Raw genomic sequence first — 14055 nt, forward strand, 5'->3', positions numbered from 1 at the left:
CAGACGCTACGGGTGCGGTCAGCACAATTTTTTCTAATGACTGGGTTGACTTACAATCCACCGGTCGCGAAAATAGCGCATACAGTGATCTTTTGTCTTCGCGGCATCTGTAGTCTTGCTACAATAGGTATCGGAAGTATCAGTGTCAAGACATCTATTATGATGTTCAGGACGGAGAGCGCCATGTACTTGGTCAACTGATCGAGACATGTAGCCCCAGGTACAAGTCTAAGATCCCATGTCGTGGCTATCGGTCTGCAGCCGAAGATACTGACGAGATCGTAAACGGTGGCGTAGATTACGACAACTGCGACGAGGATCCAGACTAGTGTGCGGAACCATACTTGTGGCGACAGGCGTAGATAGAACAGCAGTATCGAAAGTTTTGAGAATGCGATGCTGGTAGCGTAGAGGGTCGTGCCGACCAGTGTCCACTGCGTGTTTCGTCAGTGTCGCAGCTGGAAGGTTGCAACGAGTGTACCTGCCTTTTGGAAAGGAACCATGTACTCGTCTGTTTTGACTTCCCACATATGGTAGCCTAAGCCGGACTTCATATCTGCGTCACAATTAGCCTTGCAAAGGAGAGTGACGGCGATTGGACATACGCGGAAAATTGCACCCTAGCAGCGCAAGGCTGCAAACCATTGCACACACTACTATGTCTGAATACCAAGAGTTAGCACGATCGCTTTTTTCAAGATTCGTAGACCATTGGGGAGACCCACAGTCGTTGAGACGGATACCCAATTTGGTGACATACGCTCGTGTAAAGAGTTGTAGGATGACGGCTACCAGAGCAATCATCGTTGTCGAGACTCCAACGGCGGCGAGTTCTCTATGAAGGTTTGGAGGGTTGACTGTATGTCTGATTTGACCAGGTGGTGGTACCGCCATGTAGACTGACGTCGCACTCATCCTCGCCAATCTAGGAAGCGAGCGCAGGTTGAGATACACCGGGTGACAGTCGAGGCGAGAGGCGCATGCTTATAACCTCCGAACTGATCAAGCCAATCACAAATCTTACTTGCGCCTCGTCGTCGCATGGCACCGCTGGACTGGTTTCGACTGTCAACAAATCTAGGTACTGGTAGCCGCATTTCGCATGGTTCGTTTCCGGTAGGTATCTGCAGGGCGAACTCGCTTCCATGAACCTGGTGAGACCATCTTATCTCATATCCGGCATCGCTCGTTCTGTCGATAATGTGTGCGACGTTATCTGCCCTAGGGTATGGATGAAAGAAATCTGACTGCACATTGTTCTACTATCGACAATTGCATGAATTTAATGTGAGAGCAACAGACGAGTACCAAAGGAATGAATCGTGAAGAACATTGGTTTAGAGGTATGATCGTGCAGTTGATTGTCTGTGGAGCTGGCGCCCGGTGGCAATGGCAGATGGATCGCGCTAGTTCCGGGGATGTCCCAAATGAGCAGCCACGAGCGGCACACAACTCCGCGCCCCACTGAAGGATCTCTAGTGCTGAGGCTCTAAACGGGTCGTAGTATCCCATGTGGGAACCTAGTCAGGAGCTCGGCATATGAACATGCGGCGTGGTTGTGCTGGCGACTCGTGGCTCGCAGCCATGAACGAGGGTTTGCATATGGCTGTTGAACCGTGAGATATATGAGCGGCACATCGCTGTCGCACTGATATTATCTGATATCTCTCATATCCTGGCTTATCGATATGAACGGCACCGCTAAGACTCTCCCATATGCTGTCAATACCCTCCCTTTCTTGGGGAGGGTTATCGCTGTTACTGGCGCCAGCCGTGGACTGGGCCTTGCTGTTAGCAAGTACTTGCTGATACGAGGTGCCACAGTATCTATGTGTGTAAGTGATGTTCCCATACTAAACACATGTGAGACTTATGCTGACTTCGTACACCAAACCTCAGGCAACGTCGGTTGACAATCTGTCAAAAGCCACCAAAGAGATCGACGCTGAGCTTCCAGACGCCAAGGACCGGTACTGGACGTGCGTCGTAGATATCGCCAACTTAGACAGTGTTCGGTCTTGGATCGAGGAGACTGTAGCTAAATTCGGAAAGCTTGATGGAGCCGCAAACGTCGCTGGTGAGCTCAATCAGCCTTCTGGATACTGGACGTGTTTCTGATCGAGTCGTCTAGCGGTGGAGCAACGCGAGATCTTCCCTATAACCGATCTCGACCCAGAATATTTCGCTAGGCTACTCAACGTGAACGTTGTTGGTACTTTCCATTGTTTGAAAGAAGAAATGAAGGTTATCAAGGACGGTGGCTCAATCGTCAATGTTGGAAGCATTGCGAGCCACTACGGAACGCCTGGCACGTCAGGTAAATACCGAGGTTTTCCAAATGCATACGAAACACACGCTGACTTTGCATCTCCACCCTTGAAGCATACGTTGCCGCCAAGCACGCGCTCATTGGTCTTACGAAAGTTGCAGCTTTTGAAGGGGCGTCGAGGCGAATCAGGGTCAACGCGCTGTGCCCGTAAGTGACTCGGATGTCTGAAGACGACCTGAGCTAACTGTAGGCAGCGGATGCTTCAACACAGAGATGATGACGAAGTAGGTTCTGTTCTGTACAGATTGATCGTAACACATTCGCTGACTTCCGATACTTAGGCCTTTCAACTCAGCTGCCGGTGAATTCCATCTGAATAAAGACAACATTCCATGTATCTTGAACCGTGAGCTTCCAGAAACATGGGAGATAGCCGGATCGGTCGCTTTCCTGCTGGGCGATGAGGCTGCGCACGTTACAAAAGCGTCATGGTCTATTGATGGTGGATGGGTCGAGAGTAACTACAGCTCGGGCTGAGAATGTGAGTGGTATGAAGATCATGGAGTTTGGGGTTCGGTGTATTGATGCAGCGTGCGCGGCTGTTGAGCTGTAGAAGTGCACATTGCAATTTTCCCGAAGTTGCGCGGTCGCGGTCGCGTTCTCGGGTTTCGCGTCGTCATCGTGGCTCAAGCGCCAGCCGTAGTTAGCTCAATGCTTATCGCTATCATCCCCTGCCACCTCCATGGCTGCACCTTCCAAGGTTCTTTCCGACGGGATACGGTCACGTGTATCTGCTTTGATGCTTCCAGCGTCTCCGTCGGAAAACATAGCAATGCGTCTTTGTGCGTATCGTTCCGTGGGATGGCGCCTGGGACTGCATACAAGACTGTCTATATAACCAGTCCCCAGCTATTCAGCAACATGGGGAACACAAGCAACGCCAAACATCATCTTTCCCATCGACCAGTACAGCTGCAGCGAGATAGACACTATCATGCCTCTTCCATACGCAGACGCCGACATTACGAAATTGCAGCGCGATGCGGACGACAATCTGCTCACATACGGGACCGCATTCCATCCTGAGATCATCACCTCTACCGACGGCATCAATGTGCAGACAGCATCGGGTCACCGAATGATGGACGTAAGTGGCTTCAAGCTCCCAAAGCCTCAAGTATACACCGCTAATTGTTGCATTTAGTTCACATCCGGGCAGATGAGCACTCTGATCGGGCACGGCCATCCTGAGGTCGTGAAAGTGATCGCGGATCATGCGCAACATCTCGATCATCTTTTCAGTGGGATGATCAGTCCCCCAGTCATCAATCTTGCGAAACGGTTAACTGGCGTTGCGCCGGCTGGGCTCGACAAAGCTTTCTTTCTCAGTACGGGCGGCGAAGCGAACGAAGCCGCGATCCGGCTGGCCAAATTTTACACTGGCAAATGGGAGATTGTTGGTCTGGCTGCCTCATGGCACGGCATGACAGGCGGATCGCTCGGTGCGCAGTATCACGCTGGACGTTCAGGTTACGGTCCAAACATGATTGGGGTAAGCGTATCTGCCTTAACTGCATGTGAGACGTGCACTGACCTTGTAAACCTACATTAGAACCTAGCACTGCCGACCCCAAACTCCTATCGATCGATCTTCAGACACGCTGATGGTACGCATGATTGGAAGACTGAGTTGGACTACGGTTTCGATCTTGTAGACAAACAGTCCTGCGGCTCACTCGCAGCGGCTATCGTTGAGCCGATCCTATCGAGTGGCGGTATGCTGGAGCTTCCCCCTGGATATCTGAAGGCCTTGAAGGACCACTGTACCGCTCGAGGCATGCTTCTCATTGTTGATGAAGCACAGACAGCACTTGGCAGAGCTGGCGATATGTTCGCATTCACACACCACCCCGAGGACGAAAGCGTAGTACCGGATATCGTGACACTCAGCAAGACGCTTGGAAATGGCATACCGCTCAGTGCTGTCTTAACTTCGAACCCCATCGCCCAGCATGCCAAAGACAACGGTTTCTTGTTCTACACTACCCATATCAACGATCCCCTTCCAGCTGCTGTGGGCGACAAGGTTCTCGAGATCGTCATGAGAGACGAGCTCTGCGCTCGTTCCAAGAGGCTCGGTGTCAAGCTCCAAGCAGGACTCAGGCAATTGCAGTCACGCTACGGTTGCATTGGGGACGTTCGTGGTCGCGGTCTGATGGCTGGAATGGAGCTTGTTGGCGACAGAAAGACAAAGGTCGGTGCCCCGGAAGTAGGAGCCGCAGTGTCAACAAAGATTGCAGAGATGGGCTTATGGGCCCAGCTAGCCACGATGGCATCGTTTGGTGGAGTATTCCGGATAGCGCCACCCATTACAGTCACGGAGGAGCAAATCGATCTCGCCTTATCGATCATCGAGGAAGCGCTTGCAACAACTCCGGGTACGATGCCACTATACACTGATGTCACCGCGCACTTGTAATGTAGATTGGTTCATACGAAAGAAATCCGTTTCAGTTGGCTACGATATTCAGAACTCATATGGTGTTTAAGTATACAGTATCTTGTTTGAGTACACTCTCTGAGTTGAGTATGGACTCTTCTTGGTGGAGATAGGGTCCCTTAGCGGAGTGTACACCTTCTGTTGGCGATCGGTGGTCATCTTCGCAGGCCATGCCATCTCTTACTTCGAGTACCTCAGGTGTACAAAGAGTCAACGCGTTTTTCAAGCTTCCTCTTATCGTTCAACTCACTCTCCACCTTGTTCAGCTTTGTCTCCGTAGCCGCTTTCGTTGCCTGCTCGGCTTGTACCCTCGCCTCGACATCTAGCAAGGCCTTTTCGAGACTAGACTTCGACTGCAGAGCTTCGTTGAGTGACATGGCCTGCGCATTCAGTGCATCTTGAAGCGCTGATTCTGTCTCTTCTAGGCCCTCGATTTCCTGTCGTATGACGCGCTTCAAACGGCCACACTGGGGTGGTGGTCAGTTTTGATGAATTCTGCTATCCCGAACCTGACTTACCAACAGTACTGGGTCTTCCTTCTCGTCTTCTCCCGCGGCGTCATCGCTTGCAGGCCTCTTCCTCTTGGGCTTGAATGCAGTTTCAGACATTGCTGGTACAGCTTCGTGTTTTATATTTGTTTCCTGATCATAGGTCTTTGTTTTCGGAAGTGGCCTTGTGGCAACGTTGTCGCCTTGTTGTCCCATGTTATCAAGCGCCCGCGTAGAGTCATTCTCAGGTGCTTTGAGTGGCGGGAATACCGAGAGCTCTCGCTTGACAAGTAGCTTCTTCTCTATCTCCTGGTCAAGCTCCATGTTCGACCTGTCAGTCTCGGGTTTCGTGATATCGCTAGCAATCGTTGGAAGAGCTAGAAGATCTCGCGTCGGCTTCCTCGACCTTGACGCATTGGCGATCATTGTGCATGCTTTCTTCAAGACTTTCAGGCCGTCATGTGTCATGACAAGTCGGTCAAGACCCGGGGTATTCTGCTCAAGGAAGTAATACAAGACCAGAAATCGTAGTGACTTGAACCAAGGGCCACTGCCAATCTTCTCAAGCCAATTGAAGGGTTCATGGTATTCGGTTTCTCGCAGCAGCTCAATCTCCTTCTCTTCTTGCCGAAGGTGTACTTCTATATTAGGGCCATCACCAAGCCTGAGGCACACCAGGTTGAATACGCCGCTCGCAGGAGACCTGTATGCTTTTGCATACACACGGGCTTGACTAGTACTCTTTTGATTGCCAATGAGCAGCCAGGTTCCTTGGTTGCCTTGCTTTTCTCGGCTTGCTACGTAGAACTTGAGGTTCGCCTTCGTGGCTATAGGTAGGTAGCGGAAATTTGTTCGCCACTCACTGTCTTTGGCGATCGTATCGTGGAACTCTTGCAAAGTGTAGCCAAAGCGGTTGTCTGCCATAGCTCAAGTCGCTCTGAATAGCTATTTCGGTAGTAAGAAGTAATGATGTACGGGGACTGATTACCGCGTTTGCTTGGATACGTGTGAGTGTAGGCTGTTGAAGCTAAAAGGGTGCTCAAGATCAGGTTGAGTAGTAGTGAGGAGAGATAAATATTTACGATAATGTGAGTGGAGCTGCTATTGCAGCTACTAGCTGTCGCAGGCTCTGGTGAGCAGGTAAAGGTGAGTTGAGCAAGACACGTCCATGGGTGGACATGACGGGCGCTTCGACACCTGGGCACCTCCAGGGCCATCGAGTCATCATGAGCCCCATCAACCTCACCTTGCCCCGCAATCTGGTCTCTCACATCTGCTACCTACTGCGGTACATCGTCGCGGTAGCTATCTCTTCCGCCTAGACCGCCATAGCCAGACCATCTTGAGCCGCCGGGCCAACGATCGTTCGATGGTTTCTTGCCTTTGTTGTCTTCCCTACTTTGACGTTCTTGGTCTTTCTTCAGAAAGTCTGGACACAGTCTACTTTCGGGGTGCATTCGATTTTCGACCTTGTTGCATTGACGCTGTGGGGGGCGGTTTTGGGCTCGTGGACATAACGTGAAAGTGTTATGAGAGCCGAGGAGCTTGTGCTGGCATGAGTGTCGTATGTAGTGTTTGAAACACATGGTTATAAGTCTAATACTGAGAATTCTTTTATGAGGAAGCAAGTTCGGTCTCGCGCATTGCTTTAGTATGTCGTGCGCGTGGAGAGTGGGCACCAGTGAATGACAGCGACGTGAATAGGTATGTGGAATGGCAAAAGTTTGACATTTTTGTGCTAGCAAACCAGCATAAAATAATATTTACAGTAAAGAAGTCGCCAGCGAAGTGAACGATCTTAGACATCATCACACTCTCACACCCTCACATCATCTGCATCACCGCCTCAGGAAGTTGAGTCTTTCCGTGATAGAAAGCTTACGGGCAGTTGACGGTGATGGAGGCGGAGCCAGTGGAGAAGTAACCCTCAGTGGCGACGATCTGGTAGTAGTGGCTACCAAGGGTCATGCCCTTGCTGGCCCAGGCGTCAAAGTGAGTCTTCATGTTGACGGATCCGCTGGAACGCTTGTTCTGGCGAACAGACCAGTACTGCTGAAAGGTCCTAGTTCCATCGATGGATGGCTGGTTGGTACGGGTCGACTGAGCGATCTTGTAGGAAGAGCCGTCGGCGGTCAATGTACCCTTGTTCGAGGCTTGGGAAGATGGGTCGTAAGTTCTTTGTGATGTTAGTGTATGTCTCTCATACAGTCCGCACGCGAAATTGCTCACCCGAAGTTCTCAACGACGTAGTACTCGACGAGCGGGTTGCGAGTCCAGCCGTAGATGGCAAGGTAGGAGTTGCCGTTGGGGTTGTAGGTACCCGAGTAGGTGATGGTACTGATACATGGTCAGCAAAGGTCTCACATCAAGCATGCAGCTGTTTGAGTCGACATACCGGGCAGATCCAGGGTTCCATCCCTTTCCACCGACGAAGTTGCCACCGCTTCCCCAGTTGACGCTGTAGCTTCCGCCAGCACCGTTGGTGTAGGTGACGCGGGAGCCACCATCGGTCCACCAAGAGTAGACTAGACACATGATCAGCTATGCTCAACATATCACTTCATGATCCGACTTACAGCAGCCGTTGTGAGTTCCCTCGGCGTTGGGAGTGCTCTGGCGGGCAACAAGGTCACTAGGCGAACGAGCAGCTACATCAGTGGCGGGAGCAGCGAAAACGCCAGTGGCCGCAATAGCAGCGGTGACGAGGGAGGTGAAAGAGACCATCTTGAATATGAGTTGCTTGTGGTAGGAAGCGAAGGAGATGTTTGATCGTGGTGGTGATCTACGAGGCGACTCAAGATGGCTTTATATGCCTTTGCTCCACTATACACCGCGGCTTGGTGGTTCAATGGGGTAGCCCCGATTCTGCTGGCGGGACCAAGACAAACATTCTCGCCATCACTACGGCCGTCCGTCTCTTAGCAGCTAGGATGTAGATCAAGTGCTGCGATAGGAGAAACACCACTATGCCGGGCTTGGCTTCTGGAAAGAAAGGCATGCGAAATGCCGGCGCAGCATCCGGTGTGATTGGTCTGTAACTTGAAACAAACGGTTACGGGACAAGACCGGGCGGTCATTAACCTACATGTCAATATCTCCGTGGTGGAGTGGGCTTCGGGTCATGGCGGCGCTACGACTGTCCTGGCAAGCACCCATCCACGTGTGCTCCCAAGCTCTATGGCATGCATATGCCAAGCTCTCCGCCTTTACAATCTTCCTGCGGTTAAAGAACGTCTTGGCGTGAACACCGAATAGTGGAGTTGTGAGTTGGTAATCTATGTGAAGCCGCGTGACACGTGTGGCGCTTCCAAGGCTAGAAGTGGCGGCAGAAGGCGCATCTCTTACACATTGTATGGTGGTTGCTCGATATCCAAGAAGCTTAGCAGGCTATGCAGTACTTCAGGCATAGTTCGTGAGGTGTTGGCGATGTCACAGCAACAGATGAAGGACTGCGATATTTTCGTGGGGCGTCCAAGCGCGCTGCCAAGAGACATTTGCCTGCATCTTGCTTGAGCCGCATACCGCTTGTCTCCTTCTCACCGTCACTGCGCTCATGTTCTGGACCAGCATAATCAGCGAACATGTCGGCAGCACGAATCCGCAATCATAGTTACGAGATCGTAATGAGTTCTCCGACCCCTCAGCCCGGCTGCGCAAGATCACCGTCCCTGGTCCTTGAGATCTTGCGAATATGGATCGATCTCCTGACTTCATATATACGGCAGGCTTTCCGAATCACTGCCCCTTGTTACCAAGAACGTCTAAATGAGTTCTTGCATACCATTACATGAGGCTGTCATATCCGTAAACGACGCATCACCACGTCCGCATCGCCGCAGCCGCCATTCCCTCTTCACATGTACGCAGTGCCCCTTGCGTGATGCTAGGTGATCACAACACGACATTTCCCCGTATCCCGGAGAATAGTAGCCAGTCCTGGGGATCCGGGGAACTTAACGCGCCAATCACATTTTACCCGCCATATTGTGCGCCATCACGTACGGTAAATGTTTACATAGCCGTCTGTACCCCGGATTATACAGTCTAGACACCGCATAGCGGGCTTGCTTGCCCAGACTCTTGGTACTGTATAAGGTGTCTTGTCCCGGTGGGTGAAGGGCGAATGCGTGGAAGCTTGGTTGAACCGCCGAGTATGAAGGGGCACGCTGTGCAGGTTGGTACGAGGGAGTTGAACTGAGTGAAACATCACGTGAGCTGGGCTTTGCAAGGAGCCGACAGTGACGAAATGTCTACCCCCCGTAGTTCATTCTTTGCTCTCCTTCGAGGATATCATGACCTGTCACTCTTCAAGTAGGCTCCTACAAGGTCTTGCGATCATGGAAAGCTCAAAATCGTGCTTCACCATGACTTCCCGCAGGGTACTCAGAGTTGCTCTGGAAAAGTTCTCACTTCACCTCGACAACGACAAGGACGTAGCAAACTCGAATTCACTGTGACTGAATAGCGTGTATTCTCCAACCTCTGCTACTAACCAACCTTTCTCTATCCGCAAGACCACTAACAACCTCCTCAGTCCCCGATCTCCCAGTCAAATCTCCAATTTCAAGCCTACATCTTCACCAAAACCACAATCTAACAACGATGTGCAGACGCAACTTCTACCACCATACCGCATGCGAGCACAAGACACAAGTCTACGACAACCCGTTCACCATGTGTGGCGCAGACCCGGGAAGCAGGTACAGACTACCGTGCCAAAACCCCACCAATTCCATAACCATCTTCTCGGGACACTGCAGGGACTGCATGTTGGATTTGGAGAAGAAGCTCGAAGATCTGAGGATCTGTCAAGAAGCAGGTTGGGTGTGGACCCCGAGGAAGGAGGTCTGATCAAGGGCACAAAAGCCGCTCCAGGAGAGGGTGAAGGGGTATGAGGGCATATGAAGGAAAAGAAGCACCAGCTCACGAGATGTGGAGTTATGGCGTCAACAGGGTCGCGATATATGCAGAAGTCAGTATCACAATGAGGCAGAGAAATACAATTGTATGATATATCTGTTTTTTTTTCAATAATTACCATGTAATGGCTTGGATCAATTTCATCTTCTTCGTTCTGTCACATCAACCACCGCAAGTTTGCTTGCGTTGAGGCATGTGCAAAGTGACGCAATCTGGGGTATTCGTCGTCTCCAGCTCTCTGGTGGAGCCCGACATCAGTCGTTCTGCCAGTCTGACAAAGGAAATAAAAGAAAACTGGGGGTATTGCGCTCATAACCGGGTATATCTAGAAGCAAAAGGCCTCGCACTGAAATCGTATCCATCGTTCATAACCATATCCATCTCGTTCATTACGTAGTTTGTCATCTCTTTCATCCATTCTCGTGTGTTGTGTTTTTGGTTTCGTGTTCGTCGTTCAAAGATCAGGGTCTTCGCCGGTTGATACCTCCGGCTCTGGAAGCCACTCCCTCAACTGCATCATTCTGTTCCTCGCGTGAATGATGAAGATGGCGATAGCAAGTGAATGCCAGACATCGCAGCCTTCCTGCATAAAGTCGTACATGGCGAGTAAACGTAGTGAAGGTTGTCCGTTCTTCAAGGTCGGCGGCGCGTAGCTCACAAATGCCATGACGGTGTGCGTTGCAGTGATACCATAGAGGGTCGGGACTTCAGGCACAATAGCATCTCCGCGGGCTGCTGCCTCATCGATCTGTAGAGCGTCGTACCATAGTTCGTGTAGCCGACCAAGCTTCTCGATCATCTTGCGCTCTGCCACGGCCGGGTGCACATGTCTCGAGAAGGTGACGGTTTGGAATAGAGGGAGCTGGGACCAGAGATGCTCGACTCTGCCGTCCTTCATAGCCCATTTTGTGTATGCCTTGACAGCCTTGCCGATCTGGAAGTGGGGAGCGCGCTTCGTCCGCGTCTGCCAGGCGTCGCGAGCGACACCGCCCAGGTCGAACAGCTTCTCGAGAGCATGCTGCGCTGGACGCTGTTAGTAAGATCCTCTTAGCAACTACAAGATCGTAACATACCACTGTAATCAGTACCGCAGGCTGGCTTGATGAAGGCCTTGTCGATGTTCTCGGTGAATAGGTCTGCGGGGACAGTCTCGAGATCATTGATCCAGCTAATGGGCATCAGTGGCTCAAATCCGCGCATGCCCAGCTTCTGAAAAAGAAAGACCGCGTCCTCAGACCAACCAGCGTCACGCAGCTCACGGGCTTGTTGATCTTGTCTGTACCGCTCCTGGTCGTGGTTGACCTTCTTCTGTACGACCATGTAGGTGCCGTCATCAACGACCATGGTCTCTTCGTTCGCATCCCATAGGTCGGCCGAAGAGCCATCGTTGTCGTACTCTCTTGTGAGTGCGGCGGGCGAATGCGCGGCCAGGGTATCTCCTTCCAGGTCCTTGGACGACATAGCTGAAGCTGGTGGGGAGGGCGGTAGCAGCGTCGCATCGATATCGTAGTGAGTGCTCAGTGGGCTGAGTCCCCGGGTCTTGACGTGCGCTTCGGGACTCATGTCTCGTGTAGGCGGTGGTGTGGTGTGTTTTGACAGAGCAGCGGATCGAGTGGGCAGCGCAGGCACTTTGAAGGCGTATGGCTTTTCGCGGCGCTGTTGTGTCTTGCGCGGACTGACATAGTTCCAGAAGCAGTCGGACACTCCGCGAAGGAACGCCATACTAAGTGAGAGGTGAAAACGGTCGAGTCTGGTCGCGTAACAGAGTTGTCCCCGTCACGTCGTGGTGGGTGTGACGTGTAAGGAGCGTGGTGGGGGTTTGCAGGCGATATGCGAAGTCGCGGTGAAGTGAAGGTGAGGGTGAGGCTACTCGATTCCCCATGCGGCAGGTCCAGGTATAGTCTTTGTCCCTTTGATGCGCTGTTGACCTGCTGAGTCTTTCACTCACGGGGAGTAAAGACGGGGCAAAAAGGAGTCATAGCTAGTGAAAGTAAGGTGAACGGAGCGGCTTGTTCCTGCATGGCTCATGCAGCCCTGGACTCGGTCAACTGGTCTGCCACGCTGTCACATTACATCTAACCGTATTCGACTAGCGTCAACTGGTGTAGATGCAGGTGCGGTGAAGATCTTATCAGATGGAACTTTGACACCCCACCAGATCTCTGCATCCCCGCCAAAAAAGAGTCGAGCCGCTTTCGGAAGACATTTACGTGAAGAACTAAGTTCGCGATTACTTTTCTTTTCTACAGCAGCAAAATGGCAGTCACAGAGCAGGACACCCAAGTCCCTACGCTTCGCAACATCCTCACCTCGGAGTCGGAGCCCCTCGCCCGCCGCTTTCGCGCTCTTTTCTCTCTCAAGCACCTTGCGGGCCTGCAGCCACCCAGTGCGCAGACCGTCCCCGCCATCGAGGCCATTGCCGCCGCTTTCGCATCGCCGTCAGCTCTGTTGAAGCACGAACTCGCCTACTGCCTGGGTCAGTCGGGGCACGATGCTGCCATCGCGCCCTTGAGGGGCGTATTGGAGGATAAAGATGAGGACTCTATGTGCAGGCACGAGGCTGCTGAGGCACTTGGTGCGCTGAGCGACAAGGGCAGTCTTGAGCTGCTAAGGGCGTTGAGGGACGACATCAAAGAGATCGATGTCGTACGGGAGACTTGCGACATTGCTGTGGACCGCATAGAGTGGGACCATGGGCTGCAGAAGGGGCAGGAGAAGTTGAAGAAAAGGTATGCTTGTTTCAATTTCTGTGTATTCTACTTTCCTGCTGACTACTACACAGCGACTTCACGTCCATCGACCCTGCGCCACCGCTACCACAGAGTACGGAGAAGGCATCGATCCCCGAACTTGAAAAGACACTGCTCGACACTTCCTTGCCCTTGTTCCAGCGCTACCGAGCCATGTTCGCCCTGCGCGATCTTTCATCGCCGCCCGACCTCCCAACTGCCGTTCCGGCCGTGCAGGCGCTCGCCCGCGGATTCACAGACCCATCTGCTCTCTTCCGCCACGAAATCGCCTTTGTCTTCGGACAGCTGTCGCATCCCGCATCAATCCCCAGTCTTACAGAAGCGCTCAGTAACACAAAGGAGGCAAGCATGGTCCGACATGAGGCAGCCGAGGCACTTGGAAGCTTAGGCGATGAGGAGGGTGTCGAAGATACTCTGCGTAAATTTTTGAACGACCCAGAGCAGGTGGTGCGCGACAGTGTGGTCGTAGCACTTGACATGGCAGAGTTTGAGAAAAACGGAGAGATGGAATACGCGATCGTGCCGCAAGCTGTCGCAGCTTAGCGCAGCCCAAGGTTTTGCATGTATACGGCGTTCGGGGTATCTAGAATTCAAAATGGCCACATAGGGAGAATTTCCGCTTCAGTTGTTGGTATTCCATCTGTAAGATAGCAATTAGCACAAGCTCAGCTCTTGACATGGACGATTGAACGTACTTGTGACCGCAGTCGCACTCGTAGAAGACAGTACTTCCTTCATCTGCGCTTCGCAGCTGTTGTGTGTAGTATCGCACTTCCTCTCTTCCGCATTTCTCGCATGGATGATTGATGACGCTGCTCGTCTGAACGTCCTCCTCGGATATGGTCTGGACCTCGGATCTCTTTGCGCGCAGCGACGACGGGAAAGCGGTGGGCTTGGAAACTGTGACGACAGTCTTGGACGATGTATCTGCGGTCGGTTAAATCTTGTTCACTTCTGCATGCGCAAATAGACGGCGCATACCTTTACATTGCGCTCCACATGCCGCGCAGGTCAAGATGACATTTTGCTTGCCGGCAGATCCGTCGAGGAGATTTCCGCAGTCGGTGCAAAAGACAAGACTACCAATAGCCGACATGGTGGGTGATTTGTCGATTTATCGTCTTGGGG

At 52.1% G+C, this 14055-nt stretch overlaps 6 protein-coding genes across 6 annotated transcripts; 3 read left to right on the forward strand and 3 right to left on the reverse strand.

The window, feature by feature from the left end:
• Positions 1-1829: 1829 nt before the first annotated feature.
• J4E83_001419 (uncharacterized protein) lies at positions 1830-2118 on the forward strand (the record flags this gene model as incomplete). The annotated part of the gene is made up of 2 exons (XM_049328375.1): positions 1830-1835; positions 1900-2118. The coding sequence occupies 2 exons, from the start codon at positions 1830-1832 to the stop codon at positions 2116-2118; spliced, it is 225 nt and encodes a 74-aa protein (XP_049192893.1).
• A 1145-nt stretch (positions 2119-3263) lies between these two features.
• On the forward strand, positions 3264-4748 carry J4E83_001420 (uncharacterized protein; the record flags this gene model as incomplete). The annotated part of the gene is made up of 3 exons (XM_049328376.1): positions 3264-3416; positions 3474-3821; positions 3882-4748. The coding sequence occupies 3 exons, from the start codon at positions 3264-3266 to the stop codon at positions 4746-4748; spliced, it is 1368 nt and encodes a 455-aa protein (XP_049192894.1).
• A 2387-nt stretch (positions 4749-7135) lies between these two features.
• Positions 7136-7792, reverse strand: XYL1_2 (NAD(P)H-dependent D-xylose reductase (XR); the record flags this gene model as incomplete). Its single annotated transcript, XM_049328377.1, has 3 exons — positions 7136-7433; positions 7487-7594; positions 7653-7792. The coding sequence occupies 3 exons, from the start codon at positions 7790-7792 to the stop codon at positions 7136-7138; spliced, it is 546 nt and encodes a 181-aa protein (XP_049192895.1).
• A 2839-nt stretch (positions 7793-10631) lies between these two features.
• J4E83_001422 (uncharacterized protein) lies at positions 10632-11899 on the reverse strand (the record flags this gene model as incomplete). Its single annotated transcript, XM_049328378.1, has 2 exons — positions 10632-11200; positions 11251-11899. The coding sequence occupies 2 exons, from the start codon at positions 11897-11899 to the stop codon at positions 10632-10634; spliced, it is 1218 nt and encodes a 405-aa protein (XP_049192896.1).
• Positions 11900-12433: 534 nt separating this feature from the next.
• Positions 12434-13470, forward strand: LIA1 (deoxyhypusine hydroxylase; the record flags this gene model as incomplete). Its single annotated transcript, XM_049328379.1, has 2 exons — positions 12434-12906; positions 12960-13470. 2 exons carry the CDS (start codon positions 12434-12436, stop codon positions 13468-13470), a joined length of 984 nt encoding a protein of 327 aa, XP_049192897.1.
• A 78-nt stretch (positions 13471-13548) lies between these two features.
• Positions 13549-14023, reverse strand: J4E83_001424 (uncharacterized protein; the record flags this gene model as incomplete). The annotated part of the gene is made up of 3 exons (XM_049328380.1): positions 13549-13567; positions 13623-13854; positions 13909-14023. 3 exons carry the CDS (start codon positions 14021-14023, stop codon positions 13549-13551), a joined length of 366 nt encoding a protein of 121 aa, XP_049192898.1.
• Between the last annotated feature and the right edge of the window lie 32 nt (positions 14024-14055).

Source organism: Alternaria metachromatica (assembly GCF_023757995.1).
Source record: "Alternaria metachromatica strain BMP 0045 chromosome Unknown scaffold_2, whole genome shotgun sequence".
NCBI lineage: Eukaryota > Fungi > Ascomycota > Dothideomycetes > Pleosporales > Pleosporaceae > Alternaria > Alternaria metachromatica.